The sequence below is a fragment of the Mastigoproctus giganteus genome, chromosome 9 (genome assembly GCF_048544385.1).
Source record: "Mastigoproctus giganteus isolate SK-2022 chromosome 9, ASM4854438v1, whole genome shotgun sequence".
In the NCBI taxonomy this organism is placed as follows: Eukaryota; Metazoa; Arthropoda; class Arachnida; order Uropygi; family Thelyphonidae; genus Mastigoproctus; species Mastigoproctus giganteus.
The window spans coordinates 199,911,910-199,933,394 of record NC_143583.1 but is presented as its reverse complement, the minus strand read 5'-3'; the positions used below and the strand labels follow the sequence as shown (position 1 = coordinate 199,933,394).

At 38.9% G+C, this 21,485-nt stretch overlaps 1 protein-coding gene across 1 annotated transcript in view; it reads left to right on the top strand.

Annotated features, from left to right (window-relative positions):
- LOC150081017 (sodium- and chloride-dependent glycine transporter 1-like) overlaps positions 1 to 21,485 on the top strand; it is a 455,858-nt gene that overhangs the window by 362,264 nt on the left and 72,109 nt on the right. Inside the window, exon 15 of the mRNA XM_090380891.1 lies at positions 17,678 to 17,782. Within this exon, the coding sequence (XP_090237017.1) occupies positions 17,678 to 17,782 (105 nt within the window). The remainder of the gene's footprint in view (positions 1 to 17,677; positions 17,783 to 21,485) is intronic.

Here is a 21,485-nt window from a genome sequence, read left to right as displayed (position 1 = left end):
GGCTTAAATTTATTTAGGGTATCAACTTCCACAACAAAAAATGGAAGCCTGTTCCACAATCATATATAATATGATTGTGGAACCACAATCATATATGATAAATGAACCACTAGGTGGCAGTGATCACAGTGTGCTGAAGTGGGATTTACTCAAAGAGGTAACTGCCATTAGGGGTAAAGGGAAGGGTTATTGCTTCCGTAAAGGCGACTACGATGGACTGAGACAGTATTTAAATTCTATACAGTGGGACCAACTGATGATTTTACCAACAGCAAATTCAAAATGGGAAGCATTCAAAGAACTTATCTTGGAAGCTACTAGGCTTTACATACCAACTAAGAAATATTGTTCAAGGTTTAGGCCAAAATGGATGTCAGATGAACTAATGAGGCATATGGCAGAGAAGAAAAATGCATGGGATACTTACAAATTAACACATGACACAGAAGCCTATGATAGATACAAGTTGATATGCAACCAAGTTACAAAGGAGGTTAGGCAGGCGAAGGCAGATTACGAGAAATCCTTGGCAAGGGATGCAAAGAAAAACAGCAAAGAGTTCTTTACTTATGTAAACTCTAGAAGGAAGGGGATGAATCAGATTGGTCCACTTGATATTGATGGGTCAACTGTTGATGATCCTGCTCAGGTAGCTAACAAACTAAATGAATATTTTGCATCGACATTCACACATGAGGAGTTATTCAGCAAGGGGAATGCCAGAGGTGTATTCAACTCTAGCAGTAAGCTACAGAATCTTGAAATAACTGGGAGTAAAGTGGAGGAGAAACTGTTGAAGATAAACACAAGAAAGGCACCCGGGGTGGATGGGATCTATCCAGTTATATTAAAGGAGGCAGCAAAGGAAGTAAGCAAACCCTTAACCATAATTATGAGAGCTTCCTTGGACTCAGGGGAGGTACCCATAGACTGGAAATGTGCAAATGTGACCCCAATTCACAAAGGAGGATCAAAGGCTGACACAAGTAATTATAGACCTGTGAGCTTAACTTCTGTTCCAGGAAAATTAATGGAGGCACTGGTTAAAGAAGCACTGCAGGATCATTTAGACAAGACTTCAGTTATAGCTCAGACACAGCATGGTTTTGTTAAGGGGAAGTCTTGCCTGACCAACTTGATTGGATACTATGATGCAGTCACAAAAGAACTGGATGCAGGGAATAACTTTGATATTATATACTTGGATCTTAGAAAGGCTTTTGATACTGTTGCACATGGAAGACTGCTACACAAATTGGAGCAGTGTGACATTGGAGGCAAATTGCTGCTATGGATAAAGGGGTGGTTGAGGGGGAGAAGACAGAGAGTGGTAATCAATGGACACTGCTCATCGTGGACTAATGTTATTAGTGGAGTCCCTCAGGGCTCAGTGTTGGGTCCATTATTGTTTTCTGTATTTATAAATGATATTGATGATGGTATAGCAAGCTTAATGTCCAAGTTTACAGACGATACAAAGGTTGGCAGGGTTGTCAAGGACACTACTGACACTATGCTGCTGCAACAGGATCTGGAAAGGTTGAGCAGATGGGCTGAGAGGTGGCAAATGAAGTTTAACATTGACAATTGTAAAGTACTACACATGGGAAACAGCAACCCCAGAGCAACGTATCAACTCTGTGGTACTACACTGACAGTGGTAGAGAATGAAAGGGACTTGGGGGTGGTTGTGCAGGCAGATATGAAGTTCTCTGAGCAGTGCAGATGGGCTGCAAGAGTAGCTCATGGAGTATTGTCAATGATATACAGGAATTTTTCCAGCAGGGATAAGGAGGTGATTATTCCATTGTATAAGGCAATGGTCAGGCCACACCTAGAGTACTGTATACAGGTCTGGAGGCCTCATTTCAAGAAGGATGTAGAGCTGCTGGAACGAGTACAGAGAAGGGCAACAAGATTAGTGAATGGAACAAAGGGGTGCTCTTACGAAGAAAGGCTTAAGTTTTGCAAATTACAGTGTCTGGAGACTAGGCACCAGCGAGGTGATCTGATAGAGGTTTATAAAGCCTTGAATGGTTTAAGCATGCTCAGTGCTGATGGGATTCTTCCTCTAGCTCAGAAAAATCACCTGAGAGGGCATAAATTCAAATTGAGGAAAGACAGATGTAGGATAGACGTGCGGAAATTTGCCTTTAGCCAGCTGGTGGTTGGTTGGTGGAACAGACTTCCATCCCTTGTGGTGGAGGTTGATAGCCTAAATAAGTTTAAGGCTCAGCTGGACAGGTATTTTGAACGAACAGAGGGGTGAAGTGGAAGTGGGTTTTTTTTTTTTTTTTTTGGCTGATGCTGCATAAGCTTGCTTTCTTGCATCAAATGCCTCTACTAATGCTAATGCTAATCAGGTGGAACAGGCTTCCATTTGCCTTTAGCACTACCCACTGGCTAAAGGCAAACTTCTGCAAATCTATCCTACAACTGTCTTTCCTCAATTTGAATTTATACCCTCTCAGGTGATTATTCTGAGCAAGAGGAAGGATCCCATCAGCATTCAGCATGCTCAAACCATTCAAGGCTTTATACACCTTAATCAGATCATCTTGCAGGTGCCTAGTCTCTAAACACTGTAATCTGCAAAACTTAAGCCTTTCTTCATTAGAGCAACCCTTTGTTCAATTGACTAATCTTGTTGCCCTTCTCTGTACTCATTCCAACAGCTCTACATCCTTCTTAAAATGAAGCCTCCAGACCTGTATACAAGGTTTAGCCTGACCATCACCTTATAAAAGGGGATAATCACCTCCTTATCCCTGCTAGAAAAATTCCTGTAAATCATTGAGACCATCTGCACTGCTCAGAAAACTTCATATCTGCCTACACAATTGCCGCAGGTCCTTTTCATTCTCTACCACTGTCAGTATAGTACCACAGAGTTGATACCTTACTCTCGGGTTACTTCTTCCCATATCTAGTACAGTAAACCCCCGCTATTCGCGGGGGTTACGTCCCTGAGAAATGTCGCGAATACTGAGTTATGGCTCCCATAGTAATAAAGGGGTTCCGTTCCAAAGTATGAAATATATAAGAAAAATTAGTCTATAAGATGTACCTTCATAATATGACTATGTACATAGACAGTACATAGTGAAATGCAAGCATATGGCATTAAAATGAAAATAATAAACAATTTAATATTAAATGTAATATTTATTAGAAATTTCAAACCAGAGCCTTTGCTAGCAAAAAAACTTATCCCGCCAGTGCTATCACCAGTTTCGCTAAAGTGTTGATAAAGGAGTTTTGAATTTTCACGAATGATGAGTGAACTTAACGGAATTTTATTTTGAGTTCGGTCTTCTATCCACAGATTTAAAGCCTTTTCTGTTTTTTCTAATTTAACATCACCAGTTACAGAGCAAATTTTTGAAGCAATTAGCGCGTTTTCACGGACACTACGGCGGATTTTTTCTTCCGATTTCTTGATTGATCGTACCGTTGACCCATTGATTTTATAATGTTTTGCCACTGAGGAGACACTTTCAACATTAGAAATTTTATCTAATAACTCAATTTTATTCGCTAATGTCATCACCTTCTTTGATATTTTCACATTTCTCTTATTATTCGTAGCCATATTTTTGTAGGAGTTAGAAAGAACTTGTCCACAATAAAGTGACTTTATTGTGGACAAGACTTTATTTAACACACTCGAAAAAGTCTGTTTTATTATTATTATTATTATTATTATTATTAATAGCCATACGGTGCAAGGAAGCCTGAGGCTTATGCTGCACCAGTCAAAAAAAATTTCTGAGTTACCCTGTGTGTGTGTGTGTGTGTGTGAGAGAGAGAGAGAGAGAGAGAGAGAGAGAGAAAGTGAGAGAGTAGAAGGAAATCACCAAGAAAGAGAAGAATGATGATATCCAGCTGAGGACCCTGGGTGTGCCAAGCCCATACTCACCAGATGTGAGCCCCTGGGGTTACACTGCAAAACGGTAGATTTATCATTTTTGTAAGCATATCAATTTATAAATTGATAAATTTATTCAATTTATAAGCATATAAATTAAAAGCAAATGACGAAATCTTCCATGACAAGCGCATAACACATACTGAACAAGGATTAGCGAGAAACATCCACGCTCGCAATTTTGTCACCCCTCTCCCCCACCCACTGAGCCCTGTTTTGACTGGGAAAGATAATTTTAGCCACGCCCATGTTTTTTTATGGAGGAAAATATTCACGGCGCTTTAAAATTCACATTTTTTTAGGTTTCATTTTATATTAAATCGGCGATCGCGAATACGCGAAACTGCAAATACAGATACCGCGAATAGCGGGGGTTTACTGTACTTTACATTTGTGAATGTTAAACTTCATTTGCCACCTCTCAGCCCATCTGCTCAACTTTTCTAGATCCTGTTGCAGCAGCGTACTATCATTAGTGTCATTCATTAACAACCCTACCAAACTTTGTATCCTCTGCAAACTTGGACATTAAGCCTGATATACCTTCATCATTTATAAATAGAAAAAAAAACAATGGATCCAACACTGAACCCTGAGGGACTCCACTAATAACATTATTCCACGAAGAGCATTGTCCATTTATTACCACTCTCTTGTCTTCTCCCACTCAACCATCCCTTTATCCATAGCAGCAATTTGCCTCCAGTGCCGCACTGCTCCAATTTGTGCAGCAGTCTTCCATGTGCAACACTATCAAATGCCTTTCTAAGATCTAAATTTATGATATCAAAGTTATTCCCTGCATCCAGTTGCTTTGTGACCACATCATAGTAGCCAATCCAATGGTCAGACAAGACTTCCCCTTAACAAATCCAAGCTGTGTCCGAGATATAACTGAAGTCTTGTCTAGATTATCCTGTAGTGCTTCTTTAACTAGTGCCTCCATAAATTTCCCTGGAACAGAAGTTAAACTAACAGGTCTGTAATTACCTGTGTCTCCTTTTGATCCTCCTTTGTGAATTGGGATCACATTTGCATATCTCCAGTCCATGGGTACCTCCCCTGAGTCCAAGGAAGTTCTCGAGATTATGGCTAAGGGTTTGCTTACTTCCTTTGTTGCCTCCTTTAATATAACTGGATAGTTCCCATCCACCCCAGGTGCCTTTCATATGTTTATTATTATTATTAGCCATATGGTGCAAGGAAGCCTGAGGCTTATGCTGCACCAGCCAAAAATAAAATTGAGTACCCTGAGAGAGAGAGAGAGAGAGAATCGCCAAAAGGGAGAAGAATGATGATATCCAGCTCAGGATTCTGGGGGTGCCAAGCCCTTACTCACCAGATGTGAGTCCCTGGGGTTAAATATCTTCAACAATTTCTCCTCCACTTTCTTCTCAGTTATTATAAAATCATCTAGCTCACTGCCAAAGTTTAGTTCACCTCTGGCATTCCCCTCCCTGAATAACTTTTCATGTGAATGTAAATGCAAAATACTCATTTAGTTTGTTAGACACCTGAGCAGGATCATCAACATTTGAACCATCGATATCCAGTGGACCAATCTGATCATCCCCTTCCCTCTAGAGTTTACATACGTAAAGAACTCTTTGCTGTTTTTCTTTGCATCCTTTGCCAAAGAGTTCTCATAATTTGCCTTTGTCTGCCTAACCTCCTTTGTGACTTGGTTACAGACCAGCTTATATCTATCGTAGGCTTCCATGTCACCCATTAATTTATATGAATCCCATACATTTTTCTTCTCTGCCCTATGTCTCATTAGTTCATCTAACATTCATTTAGGCCTAAACCTTGAACAATATTTCTTAGTTGGTATGTAAAGCCTAGTAGCTTCCAAGATTAATTCTTTGAATGCTTTCCATTTTGAATTTGCAGTTGGTTCCATTGTATAGAATTTAAATACTGTCTCAGACCTCCGTAGTTGTCTTTACAAAAGCAAACCCTTCCCTTTACCCTTGATGGTAGTTATCTCTTTGAGTAAATGCCACTTCAGCATACTGTGATCACTACCACCTAGTGGTTCCTTTATCTACAGATTCTTAATGCATGAAGAATCACTACTGAAAGTGTTTGCTGATGCTATCGAGGCAGTGTTAGGTGGGTTCATAAACTGCTAGCTTGGGAAGATTCACAGACTAAAAGGTTAAAAGTAGCCACACGCAGAGGTGAAGGTGATTCTTGCACTACTTCTATTAGAATGAACAACGACCTGAAAGATGGGTATTTGGGATTTCAGAGACTGATGGCAGTCATTGTGAAAAAAATAAATATATAGGCTGTTTTAGGGTAACTAAGAATAAGCATAGGTGCATGTATACTTGCATGTACACCAATGCTAGAAGTATAGTAAATAAATTTGATGAATTTTAAGTGCTAGTCAAGACATCGAAGGTGGATATTGTTGGGATATCAGAGACGTTGTGTCACACAGATATTAAGAATGCAGAATTGGAATTTTGGGAGTACACAGTGTACAGAAAGGATAGATAGGATGGGAAGGGAGGAGAGGTTATGCTGTTAATTAAGAAAAACATAAAATCGAAGGAAGTGCATCCAGATGACATGGGTGGTTATTTATTTGGTTTTTAGGAGCATTAGCAACTAAGGCCATATTGATCCACCAAATCTGTATTTGGTGGGCACAGTTTCAAACCCCCAGTCTAATCAAGACGAGTGTGCTACGCACTGCTGCTCCTGCCCACCTGGCTACGGAGACGCCATGACATGGGTGGACACGATACTATTTAGTCAGTTTGGTGTGACATAAACACTGGAAAAGCAAAAATGAGAGTAGGAGTGTGTTATAGTCCTATTGATTCTGATTAGTACAACGAACAGTTGTACAGAGAAAAAGAATTGTATAGTAAACCAGATTGTGTTATAATGGAGGATTTTTAACTTCCCAGATATTGATCGGAACTTGTGGTTTGGTCACTTACACCCTATCAAGACTTTTGTGGATTTATTGGATGGTTGTTTTCGGCAGCAGCATGTTCGAGAGGCAACCAGAGAGGGTAATACTCTTGATCTGGTTATGAGTAGTGATTATTCATGCATTAAGAATTTGCACATAAAGAACAACTAAGTGGCAGTGATCACAGTGTACTGTAATCACTGTACTGGGATTTACTTAAAGATATGATTACCATGAGGGGTAAAGGGAAGGGATTTTGCTTCCGTAAAGGTGACTACAGCAGTTTCAGACAGTTTTTAAATTCTGTACAGTGGGACCAACTCATAATGCTACCAACAGCCAGTTCTCAGTGGAAAGCATTCAAGAAATTAATTGTGGAAGCTACTAGGCTTTTCATACTGATTAAGAAATATTGTTCAAAGTTTAGTCCTAAATAGATATTAGATGGACTAGTGAAACTCGTGGCAGAGAAGAAAAATGCATGGGATGCATATAAATTATCAGGTGACACAGAAGCCTGTGGCAAATATAAGCTAGTCTCTAATAATAAATCACAAAGGAGATTAGGCAAGTGAAGGCAGATTACGAGAAATCTTTTAAAAAGGATGCTAAGAAAAAGAGCAAAGACTTCTTTACTTATATAAACTCTAAAAGGAATGGGATGAATCAAATTGGTCCACTTTATATCGATGGCTCTACTGTTGATGATCCTGCTCAGATAGTTTCTAATCTGAATGAGTATTTAGCATTTACATTCACATGTGAGGAGTTATTAAGGGAGGAAAATGCCAGACGTTTATCAAACTGTAATAGGGTGCTTAATGATTTTGTAATAACAGAGAGAAATGTGGAGGAGAAATTGTTGAAGTTAAACATAAGAAAGGCAACTAGGGTGGATGGGATCTATCCAGTTGTATTAAAGGAGGCAGCAAAGGAATAGCCATAATTATGAGACACTTAGCCATAATTATGAGAGCATCCTTGGACTCAGGGGAAGTCTCCAAAATGTATCCCCATTTCACAAAGCGGGATCCAAGGGTGACACTAGTATTTACAAACCAGATAGTTTAACTAGTGTTCTTGTAAAATAATGGAATCACTGGTTAGAGATGCATTGCAGGATTATCTAGACAAGACTACACCAATAATTTAGACAACATGGGTTTGTTAACGATAAGTCTTGTCTGACCAATTTGATTGGATACTATGATGTGGTTACACAGGAACTAGATGCAAAAAATAATTTTAATATCATATACTAGGATTTCAGGAAACCTTTTGACAATGTTGCACATGAAAGATTACTGTTCAAATTGGAGCAGTATGGTATTAAAGGTAAGTTGATATAATGGATAAAAGGGTGGTTGTGAGGGAGAAGACAGAGAGCAGTAATCAATGGATGCTGCTCTTCGTGGACTAATATTATTATTGGAGTCCCAGAGGGTTCGGTGTTGGGCCCTCTGTTGTTTTGTATATTTAGTAGTAGTAGTAGTAGTGGCATGTGATGCAAGAAAGCAAGTGTATGAGCTTATGCAGCATCAGCCAAAAAAAAAAAATCACACCATTCACTCCAAATGCCTGTCCAGTTCCTCCTTAAATTTATTCAACCTATCAACTTCAACTACCACAACGACAGATGGAAGTTTGTTCCAGCAATTAACCACCCACTGGCTAAAAGCAAATTTCCGCACATCTATTCTACATCTGTCTTTTCTTAATTTGAATTTATGCCCCCTTAGGTTCGTAATCTGAACAAGTGCAAGGATCCCATCAGAATTCAGTGTGCTCTACCCATTCAAGGCCTTATACACTTCAATCAGATCACCGCGCAGGTGCCTAGTCTCCAGCCACTGCAATTTGCAGAACTTTAGCCTCTCTTGGTAAGAGGATCCCTTCATTCCCCTCACCAATCTTGTTGCCCAATCTGTACATGCTCAAGCAAATCGACATCCTTCCTAAAATGAGGCCTCCAGACCTGTACGCAGTACTCAAGGCATGGCCTGACCATTGCCTTATACAGAGGGACAATCACCTCCTTTTCCCTGCTAGAAAAATTCCTATATATCATTGACAAAACCCCATGACCTGCCCTGGCAGCCTGCATTGCATACCATCATCAATATCATTTATCAATGATATTGATGATGGTATATTAGTCTTAATGTCAAAGTTTGCAGATGATACAAAGGTTGGCACTATTGTTAATGACCGTAATGGCAGTGTGCTACTGCAACAGGATCTAGAAATTTTGGGCAGATGGGCTGAGAAGTGGCAACTGAAGTTTAACATTGACAAATGCAAAGTACTGCATATGGGCTGAGAAGTGACAACTGAAGTTTAACATTGACAAATTCAAAGTACTGCATATGGGTACGTTCCCCAGAGGAACGTACCAAGTGTGTGGTACTACACTTAGGGTAGTAGAAAATGAAAAAGACCTTTGTGTGATTGTGCAGTCAGATACGAAGCTGCCAGAGTAGGTCATGGCATATTGTCAATGATATACAGAAATTTTGCTAGCGGGGGAAAAGGAGGTGATTATGCATTTGAATAAGGCAATGGTCAGGCCATGCCTTGAGTACTGCATACAGATTTGGAGGCCTCATTTTAGGAAGGATGTAGAGTTGCTTGAGCATGTACAGAGAAAGGCAACAAGATTGGTGAGGTGAACAAAGGGGTCCTTTTACCAAGAAATTCTTAAGTTCTGAAAATTGCAGCACTGGAGACTCGGTACATGCGAGATGATCTGAATGAGGTATATAAGGCCTTGAATGGGTTGAGCACGGTGAGTTCTGATGGAATTCTTACGCTTGCTCAGATTACAAACCTGAAGGGGGCATAAATTCAAATTGAGTTAAGACAGTTGTAGAATAGATGTGTGGAAATTTGCCTTTAGCTAGCAGGTAGTTAATTTCTGGAACAAACTTCCATGTGTCATTGTGTGGAAGTTTATAGCTTAAATAAAATTCAAGGAGGAACTGAACAAACTTTTAGAGGAAATGGTTGTGTGAAATTTCCTTTTTTTTTTTTTTTTTTTTGGCTGATGCTACATAAGCTCATATGCTTGCTTTCTTGCATCACATGCCTCTGTTACTACTAGTATTTGTTCTGCCGTGTGATATTTAATTCATCATTGATAAGCCTTCACTCAGGTAAGAATGTCGGGTCATGAGTCTTCCACCCAACTTGGTATGTCCAAACATCTAAAATCCCTATAGAGACTCCTTGCTTGAGAGCATACTTCAAACATGATCTGGCCACTATCAAGTCAGCTGGTGGAGTCTTTCTGGCTATGATGACAATGGATGCCTTGATGAAAAATTTTATGAGCTCAGATTATGCCAAGGAGCACAAAATGCAGAGTGGAAAAAAGATATTTCCGAACATTGCCCAAGGCCTAGAGGCATAAGTCACAATCACTAAAAATACACTCATAAAGATGGCCTGAACTTCCTTTCATTCCACCATCCATTTGGATGACCTTTAAGAGTTTGGCATACAGTGTCTTTGTCTTCTCCTCTAGATATTTTGCATGAGCAGAAAAACTATCTGCTCCTCAAGGCAAAATCCAAGATACATAGCCCGCCTGACTTATCTATAAAAAAGCGGTCTCATCATTCTGAGATGTGTCTTTAGCAGTATTGCCATTAATTTTTGCCAAGAGACTCAGCTTATTCAGGAAACTCCATTGGAGGAGATAGTTGAGACAGGTAGCAACTTTATCCTATGATCCTTTCCCATGATTTCTGCCATGTTAGGAATACTAGGTCATTTGCAACAGTGATGATGCCTACTCCAGCCATGTCATGCTGCAGGAACTCATACAACTCAGGAACTCGGAAGCTATCATGCCCCATGATAGCCTCCGAGGGCAGCCTACTCCAACACATGCCTTTCCTCGGCATAGCTTGATTTTACCACTACACCTCTGGTGAAAACGATCTGTTACCAGGCAGTAAAGATTTCCCAGAAAAAGGGACACTCTAACTTTGGTGAGAATATTCTCCCACAGCAGAGCATCAAAATGCTCCCCCAAAGCCAGTAAACAAACTCAGGACATATCAATCGGGATGTTAATTAGTAATGTGCAAATAGCAGAAGCACTTTTTGTATCCATAATTTTTCAGAGAGGCTAGGCCCTGGGCATCATAATGTGCCATTAATTGCCTTAGCATTAACCTCTCAAATACCTTGCTTAAGATTGATAAAAAGGCAATAAATCAATATGAATGAGGTTTATTTATTGGGCTCCCCAGCCTTTTATGGCCACAGAAGCCGATGCGCCAACAACTACTCCCAGCCTTTTTGAAGATGATTCCCAACACTGCCATTTTTCCAGATAGAGAATACTGCCTCACTCAAGCAAGTGTTAAAGGAACCTAGCAGTAAGAAAAGATCTTAAATCTCTTTAGAACAACTGCCTCTGGGTAGTCATCCTCCAAGGGCGTTGCAATTCCTAGTTCTTTTCAGTGCTTCAGCCAGCTCAACTGAAGTAAAGGATGCCTCATTCTGATCCGAAACATAGTTGCCATTTGTCAATGTCTTCAGCAGATACATTTTCTAAAAATAAATTACATAAAATGTTCATCACCAACTGAGCCCAATCCAAGGACTCAATATGGTTCCTATCAGAACAAAGAATATAATATCATTTACATAGATCTTTTAGGTTATCAATAGATACACTGATGAACAGGGGTCAGCCAACCCCTGGATTTCTACAAACTGCTCCCAGGATCTTCTCTTGGAGACAGTTAACAAATTACTGTAATTTCTCCAGTAAGACTTGGTAAGTAACTTTTAGCTCTTCTGTAAGACTTAAAAAAAGAGTCGTTCTATACTGGAAGTCTTTTCATGCACTTTATACTTGCTTTTGGAGCACTGAAAGTTCATTAGTCTGCCACACAGAACTGCAAGTGCAGTGCACTGTTTTCTGCTCGTAGTTATAGAACAGGCATCTTGTAAACAAGTCACTAACTTTTCTGCTTTTTTCATTAGCAGAAAAACTTTGGCCAATCAACACAATCTTACAACATAGCCCACACAAGAGAGTTAACGTTTGTGGTTTGAAAATCTAGTTTCAGTCCAATTTTTAGGTCTTATGGTATTTGCATCCTGAAATGTGGTACTTCTATGGTGGCTGGTGGGACCACTGTATTGATCCTGGCCCTCTTTCCTTAAAATTTACCATTAGTTTTCCAAAACAAATTGTGAAATGGTATTGGTAATTTTAAGCTGATGGTAAATATAAATGCCTCCTATATTTTTCATATTATCAGTTGGACAGGGTTCTCCTTCTATTCTGTTACATCTTATACAAGAAGAGCTGCCTACTCTAGCATTAAAGTATACAGTTATTATTATCACTTATTTTATTTGTTTTATCATAGCTTTCTTCTAATGATTTACAGAATCCTGTTTGTTCACTTTTACATTCAATTGGTGCATGCACAGACATTCATGACATTGTTTCCTGTCACAGGGTGGCACCCAGATCTACATCCATCTCCACCAATATAATTGTAGGCATAATACTCATCTAAATATGGTGGCCTGTTAATGTAAGTGTGTGTAATATGTTATAGAGAACGGGCCACTCAGCCACCAGGTGATAGCCAGGCTTGGGTCTACTATTATAAACAGTACAATATGTATGTAACTCCCACACCCACTAGTGTAGTGCAAGACTAGTGGGTGCCAGCATCCTGCCAGTAGGATGCCCACTCCTAGGAGCCTGCAAAAAAAAAAAATAAATAAAAATAATAAATGAAATAAAATAAAATAAAAATGACAACAACAATAAAAAAATATATATATATTTTTAAATATTATTTATTTATTTTTATAAATATATATACACACCCCAGGAGATAACTCCCAATTGCGAGGTAAAACACATCCCGCAACCTGAATTCACAGGAAGCCAGCCTTTAAAAAAAAAAAAAAAAAAAAACACCCCCAGAGTTAACTCCCAAATATGGGAACATTCATGACAGGAAGATTAATTCTGTTCAATTTCATTCATCCTAGAAAAAAAAAAAAGAAAAAAAAAAAAGGCTTGCACCTTTTTTTTTGAATGGGTTCAGCACACTGAATTCTGATGGGATCCTTCCACTTGTTCAGATTACGAACCTAAGGGGGCATAAATTCAAATTAAGAAAAGACAGATGTAGAATAGATGTGCGGAAATTTGCCTTTAGCCAGCGGGTGGTTAATTGCTGGAACAAACTTCCATCTGTCGTTGTGGAAGTTGATAGGTTGAATAAATTTAAGGAGGAACTGGACAGGCATTTGGAGGGAATGGTGTGATTTTTTTTTTTTTTTGGCTGATGCTGCATAAGCTCATACACTTGCTTTCTTGCATCACATGCCACTACTACTACTACCTTAAAAAACATATTATGCATAAAATTCTTCTTGCCACCAACTAAATGGCCTTGTAAAATAAAATGTTTAATAAATAAATTAAGCATAATATAGAAAATGGTGTGCAAATGGATGCCAGCCATATATTTTTTCAAATAAGAAAATTGGTGAAAGTCTGATGGTGCTAAAAACTGGTGAATATTGGGGATGATCCAAGATTTTAAAGCTGCACTAAAATCCCGTGAAATGGTACGAGCAAAATCAGTTAAGAACTGATAAAATACGCAGATTAAAAATTTACTGTAATAAAAAGCTTTCAAAGAAAGGTACTTGTTATTTCTTCTGTCCATTCATCTTGTTATATTCTGAGATTAAATCCATAGTCCATTAAATCCATTTTTTTTTTTTTTGTTATACATTCGATTCCAGTTATTTGGGACACATCGGGACTGGTGCATTTTCGCCCAATTAAGCGGCTGCCCTGATTATGCGAAGTTTCACATAAATAGTTAAAAATACAGCTTTACAATTGATTTTCTGTATGATCAAATCATATTATGATAGACTCACCATAGTATAGTACCATTCACTATACGATATGTAGTACGCGCCGGTCATTGTGATCACATTTGTGAATTGAATTTTAATTCTATTAAACGGTGATTCTAATAAGCAAAAATAGGAGGAATATTATCCACAGGCTATAAAAGTAAAGATATAAAGCACAGATTTACACTTTATTACCTTACCAATTAAAAAATTAAATTATACATGAAAATCAGAAGAATATCTTCTACAGGTTAGCAAAATAAAAATAAATTTACACTTACATGCATAGATTAATTAATACGTACTGTAATATGTACATACTAACTAGTTAATATTTCTGTTCACTAACATTTGTGGGTGAGGGTTAAAATTTAAAACAGTAAAAAAGATAAGCAATCAATAACAAAACACGGCACACACAAATTGCAAGTAACACGATAAGCACAAGTGAGAACGGAGTTAACAAGTTACAAAGCTTAAAAAATAGGAATGAAGAAAAGATTCTGAAAATTTATTTTTTTTATATGATTGAAGATTTCATGGAAGTGTAAACACATTTCACCATAATAACCCACAGAATTCCAGCTGTCGGTGTTATCGCTAATTCAATAAGGTCAAGTTTACTATCCATTTATAATAGATTGCAGTAACTGAAAAGCCCAATAAACAGGGGACTGCTAATTGTTTTTATTGTTTTATGGTTGTGACCTCCAGAAATCCAACCTGTTTTGTTTGTTATTTGGTTTTTAGGAGCATTAGCAACTAAGGCAATATTGCTCCAGGGATATGCAGTGGTCATTCCCTGACCTTTCCACATCCTCCGTATTTGATGGTCATGGGCTCGAACCCTGGTCTAATCAAGAAGCATGTGCTATGCACTGCTGCTCCTGCCCACCTGGCTACGGAGGTGCCTAAAGAAATCAAACCGAACCATGTAGTATGGTCAGAAACGATCGTATTGTAATCTTGAGTGCTTCGGTCTCCTGCCCCGATTAAACAGCATGTTCCCAATTGAGCGAAGTAAACCCTGGCTGTTTTCTTGATTGGGTTCTATTCTTAAAGATTTGTCCCAAATAAGTGGCTGCCCTGATTAATCAGTGGCCCAAATAACCAAAATCCACTGTATTTATTTTTTTATATTCTTTCTGGCCCATAGTTAGAAGAGTCTACACCTTCACTGTTATGGTAACTAAACTGAATATAACTCGATTAACAGTGGGCTGTAAATGTTTTGCAGCAGATTTTGGGTTCAATCACAGGATTCCCATAATATGCCCACATATGTTATCTCCCTATACAAGGGGCACATGAAAAGTTTGTGGCTTAAATAAAAGTTTATTTGAAAAGTCTGATAACATGTTACTTTTCAACATAGTCCACTTTCAAGTCAATACACTTTTTCCACCGATGCTGCATAATATGCTCCTATGACTGGCCTTTCTGAAGTAATCCACTAGCAACGTTTCATCAGGATCCCAAAAATCCAATGCCATCACCTAGCCAACGGAAGAAATCAACTTGGTCTTTGGAGGGAGAAAGGAGCTGTTTTTCCACTGTTTGGAATTCTTTGTCTCTAACTGAAAGTGACGGACCCACATCTCATCTGTGGTCACAAACCTTTTGAGGAAATTTGCTGGACCTGCTTGAAACTATGCAGATGTTCCTTGATTTGATAATCTTGTGCATTTTTGATCTGCTGTCCACAGCTTTTGAGATTCGCATTATGAAAAAAAACCTTTTTCATACTGGGAATCTCATTATTGTGTACACTGAGTGGACAGAAATCATGGAATACCTACCTAGTAATGGATAGGCCCACCTTTTGCCCAGATAAGGGCAGTCATACAGCGAGGCATTGAATCCACTAGTTCACGAAAGCGTTCCACAGGTATTTTTATCCATGCTTGCTGCACCACTGTCCATAATTCCAGGCGCCTCCGTAGCCAGGTGGGCAGGAGCAGCAGTGCGTAGCACATGTGTCTTGATTAGACCAGGGTTCGAACCCATGAGCCACCAAATATGGAGGATGTGGAAAGGTCAGGGAATGACCACCACATATCCCCGGAGCAATATGGCCTTAGTTGCTAATGCTCCTAAAAACCAAATAGCAACAACAACAACCATAATTCCATCGTATTCCTGGGTGGAGGATCCAAAGCTCGAAAGGACCTTTCCACAACATCCCAAAGATGCTCCACAGGATTCATGTCCAGTGAAGAGGAAGGCCATCCACTAAGGTAGTAAAATCTGCGGAATGCTCTTCGAACCATGTTCTAGTTGCCACGACTCTGTTTGAAGATGCATTGTCCTGCTGGGAGAGTCCATTGCCCTGTGGGTGCACGATGACCATGAAGGGATGCAGATGATTTGCAAGGATGGACATATAACCTGGACCATTCAGCGATGCATCTAAACGTACCAGAGATCTCAGTGTGTGCCATTTGAACACGCCCCAGATCATTACCGACTGTCCACCTGCCCAAACAGTTCCTTGTTGACATTATGGGTGCATAGCTTTGTGCTGTTTCCACCAGATACGCATCCACCCGTCTGCTTGAAATAACTGGAAATAGGACTCACTGGATGAGGAGACCCATCTCCAATCATCCAAGATCCAGTGCCGATGTTCTTTTGGCCAGTTGAGGCATAGAGTCCTGTGCTGTGTTGACAATGGGACTCTGGTGGGTCGGCAGCTCCCATAACCTACTGCGGCTAATGATCACCTGATGGTCTTGATGGAGATGTTTCTGGCACCTCCTTCATTGAAGTCGGCAGTGATTTGTACCACTGTCACTCTCCGGTTGGCTGAAACAATGCGAGACAGACATCGACAGCCACATACATCCACCACCTTCGCCCACAGTGCTGTCCATGATGAGATGTTATTCCAGAAATTACATATTCCCGATACACTCTTGATACTTTCAAACGGGGTTTAGTGCAATTTCTGTACCACCTCCGCAATAGAATGACACATGCATCAGGCACCCACTATCATCCTTCTTTCAAAGTCAGTTAACTCGCAACGCTTATCGATTTTGACATCAAATTACCATCTATGTGAATGCAGTGATGCAATGTACCTATATACTTGCCAAGTGGTGGGTTCATCCACTAGCATCACATTGCTCAGGAATCAGGTATCCCATGAATTCTGCCCTTTCAGTGTAGTACACATGTTCAGATGAGATGCTCAAGATGCTGGCAGTGTACTGGTCACTCATTTCCAGCTCATGTACACTGTCAACAACTTCTGGAGTGATTGATTTTTGCAGGTCTTCCACAATATGGATGCTCTTCCAGGCTCTCGCTCTCTCATTTAAATTCTTCTGCCCACTTCTTAACTATTGAATAGAAATGGAGCATCCTCCCCCAATGTTGTTACCTTATCTTTTTTTAATTGCCTTTGGTGTTAGTCCCTTTTTCCCAAATATTGGATGACTGCATGACAACTGATTTTGCCCATCTTTCCTTATTCACACAACTTTGTTGACTTCAGGACCTGTAATTAAAAAGAATATTATTGAAACTGCATGAAACTTGATGAGTTACTATTTGAAGTGTTATACATTTAGGTACAGATATTTTTAACACTTTACCTCTACCCTTGCATACTCATAAACTTTTCAAATGCCCCTCTTACGTTTCCATATATGATTCATCTACTTCCTTAAATTTTCACATTTTTTAATGGAGTAACTCATATTCCAAGTTACAATCTTATATTACTTATTATGATTGTAATTTGGAATATCAGATGAACCATTAAAAAATGCAAAAATTTAAGGAATTAGATGAAACATAAATTTCATAAAATATAAAAGATGAAACATAATTTTATAAAAATATCATAAATGTTAGAAAAACTAAACACTGTTTTTCTTTATTTTTTTTTTCCCCAGGATCTCAAGAAATGTGTGCTTCCTGCAGAAGACTGGGGACCTAACAACTTAGACACAATTTACATTTATAGATTATGTAGACGTCGGAGTACCAGGGCTAAAAGTGTAATTATATCTGTTGAAAATAAATTATAAATTGGCCAAAATGAATATTGTTTGTTTATCTATCTAAGAAAATGATGCAAAGTTTCAAGGTACAGCACAGGAATCAGAAAGGTGAGGCACACTGTTCCATTACAATCTGCCTGACATTTTAAAATTTCCAGGTAAGAAACTATGATGTCTCTGCTTACATGCTGCAAAATTATGAAAGTGAATATACAGTGCAAAACTTGTTTTCCATGTTTGGATTATCCAATACAGAAACCATCAGATTTACTTGTAACACATAATATATTGTATTTTAACAATAAATTAAGTTTAACTTATTTGTGTTTGCAAATAGTAGATGGTTAATGCAGGTGTTTACTAATGTTCAGAATTCTGTTTTGCAAAATGTGTATGAAGACAAGAAATTTTTCTGCCATAGGACATTAGCTTATAATAATATTCAGAAGAATCAACAAGATTAGCTGGAGCAATATTGTCATTCATCTTTATAAGACTTCCCGTGCTATACTTAATTATATGTCATTTATAATTGTGGCAAAATGAAATGTATATAACATGGTTATCAGGAGAGACAACTTAAACACCTAAGTTATAAATGAAACTAAAATATGAGCACACACACAATGACAAAAAGATATGAATTATTAAAGGTGCATATTCTCCTTACATTTTATTGATTCCTGTAATGTACTTTCATGTAGTGTGTCGTCCTTATAAGTAAACCTTTTTTTTTTTTTTTTTTATCAGGTAACTGATTACAGAAATTTTAGTATATAATTGTTAGAAAAATAATGTGAGCTTAGAAAAATATTAAATCTTACTAAAAAAAACTTAAATAAGAAAAAAGTGCATACCACTATCCTCCATTACAGTATGTTGGGTTTGCCACTTATCAAGGCACCTCCGTAGCCAGGTGGGAAGGAGCAGCAGTGCGTAGCACATGCTTCTTGATTAGACCAGGGTTCGAGCTCGTCACCACCAAATATGGAGGATGCGGAAAGGTCAAGGAATGACCACTGCATATCCCGGAGCAACATGGCCTTAGTTGCTAATGCTCCTAAAAACCAAAATAACAAACAAACAAACAAACAGCCACTTATCAATTGTTTGGGGACGGGTTCGAATCCTGTTGAAAACTGGAGAAATTCTTTGGCCTCTTCTGTCAGGGCTGTAGTTAGCCAATCACAAATGGAGGGAGTAGGGTTTGCCTATAAGCTATTCTTTAGCCTGCACAACATGCAAATTTGCCTGTGAACATATACTTGCGCAGATATAATATATGCTGGCACAGTGTGGCTTAAGATGCTGATATGCAAAAAACTAACAACAGGATTCTGAGATCAAGGCTGCAGTGTGTAGTTGCGTATTTGAAAGCTTTACTTCTTGAAAGGGTGCAAAGACCGGTAACTCACCTGGTGAGATCGGCAAAAGGGCTTCCTTATGAAGAAAGACTTTGAATATGTGGGTTGCAAAGTTTGGAAACTAGACACCTTAGAGGAGATTTGATTGAGGTGTTTAAGGCTCTGAGAGGCATCAGTAAAATGAATGAGGAAGAAATTTTCAAGATTATAAACGATGCTAGAACTAGGGGACATAAATTCAAGTTACGGGGGGGGAAATGTTTAGATTGGACTGCAGGAAGTTTTATTTTAGCCAGCGAGTTATAAATTACTGGAATAAGTTGCCTTCATGGATGGTAGAGGCCGACAGTTTGGGGAAATTCAAAGGTCATCTGGATAGTACTTTTGGGTAAGGGAAGCGCATAGGATGATAGGTTTAATTTCCTTTTTTTTTTTATTAATTATTATTATTTATGTTTTTTTGTTTTTATCATTGTTTTGTTCGGATTTTTTTTTGGCTGGTGCAGCATAAGCCATAGGCTTTCTTGCACCATGCGGCCATTACTAATACTAATACTAATTTCCAAAGCTTTTCATAGTAGGTTAGTTTTTTTATTTCAATATACTAAACTGTAGTTAATATATAGTTTGAATTCCTGTAGTCAGGTAGGTTAGTTTATTTTTGTAAATAGATAAGTATTTGGAAAGCTACAGCTGATATATTCAGATAGCGTTTGTTATCAATATTTTGGCAGGAACTTTGTATTAATATTGAATTACTGTGGACACAGAGTGAAACGGAGACAGAATAAATTATGACAAGTTTAATAATAGGAAAAACACATACATATATTAGATTAGATACATACAAAAAGCTTTTGGTTATTTTTGTTAACCTTCCTCAGTCAAACTTACAGTTAAGAGTGGAACATAAGGGCGTGTACTGCCAATCATGTACATGAACTGCGTGATTAATTGTTGGATGTTGAAGCCTGTGGCTGTGATGCATGTGGATGTTGCCAACGTTTGTCATTAATCAAAATGGTTGTTTCGATGATAGGGTGGACAATGCTCCTGTTGACCGAGGTATTGGAGCATGTGATGTTCAACGATTCCAACCAGGTGCGCCGTCGATAGTGGTGGACCTATCCACAATCACGACATCGCGGTGTGGGCCAATGTTGTGGTGGGTTGCCCAAACATGTTCGGCAATGGCCGATTGTTCTACATCCCTTAAGCAGATTGCTCTTTCATGTTCCGAAAGACATTTTTCGAGCCGTCTCCTAGTTTCTCCAATGTAGCAGCTAGTGCAGTCACTGCAAGAGATGTGGTAGACTAGACCATTTTGTAGTAAGGTGGGAACCGATGTTTTCACTTTAGAGATGAGGGATCATAACTTTCTGCCTGGGAGTTGTATGCATTTTATCCCATGTGATTTTAGTACCCTAGAAACCTGTTGTGATAGGTTTGGGTAGTATGGGATAAAGGCGCTCGTGGTTGAGTCATTACCTTGGCTGTTTCTGTTGGTCACTACGTGGCCATGTGTCTATAGGTCACACCTGTCAAGGATATTGGTGGGATAGCCACACCTCGCAAGATCCTCCTTGACTTTAGCAATTTCAGTGTGCTTCTCATCTACAGAACTAGAGTGGGTCCAGGCACGAGTTAGCAAGGTTCGTGCAGTGGCAAGAAGATGGCTACACACGTGTGCTGCCCAGAAGTTGGTAAATTGGCCAGCACACATTGCTTTACGATAGACAGTTGTCTTCAAGCACATGCCCTCGCATCGGACAAGGGTGTCTAAGTATGGTATGGTGTTGTCCAATTCTAGCTCGATGGTGAATTTTATGAAAGGCGACAGAGAATTGAGGTGGTCTAAGAGTCGGTCACCCGAATTTCTGGGAATAACCACAAACACATCATTCACGTAGTGACACCAAAAGGTAATGGGATCTGGTACATTCGTAAATGCAAGACCCTCTAATTCCTCCATCGCGATATTTGCCGTGACTGAACTAACTGGGGAACCCATGGCTGTGCGGTGTACCTGTTGGTAAATGGAGTCGTTGAACATAATTGCACCACCTGTTAAGCACAGGCTGAGGGTGGTGGAGATATTGTCTGGTGTTAATTCGGTTCTACTGCCAAGGGTTTGGTCGTTATCCAAGACTTGCAGAGCTTTTTGTATGAATCTAATCTAATATATGTATGTGTTTTCCTATTATTAAACTTGTCATAATTTATTCTGTCTCCGTTTCACTCTGTGTCCACAGTAATTCGATATTAATAATGAATCCAGAGTGCACAGGCCTCTTTAATCAGGAACTTCGTAACTTTCAAGTTTAATGTCAACAAAT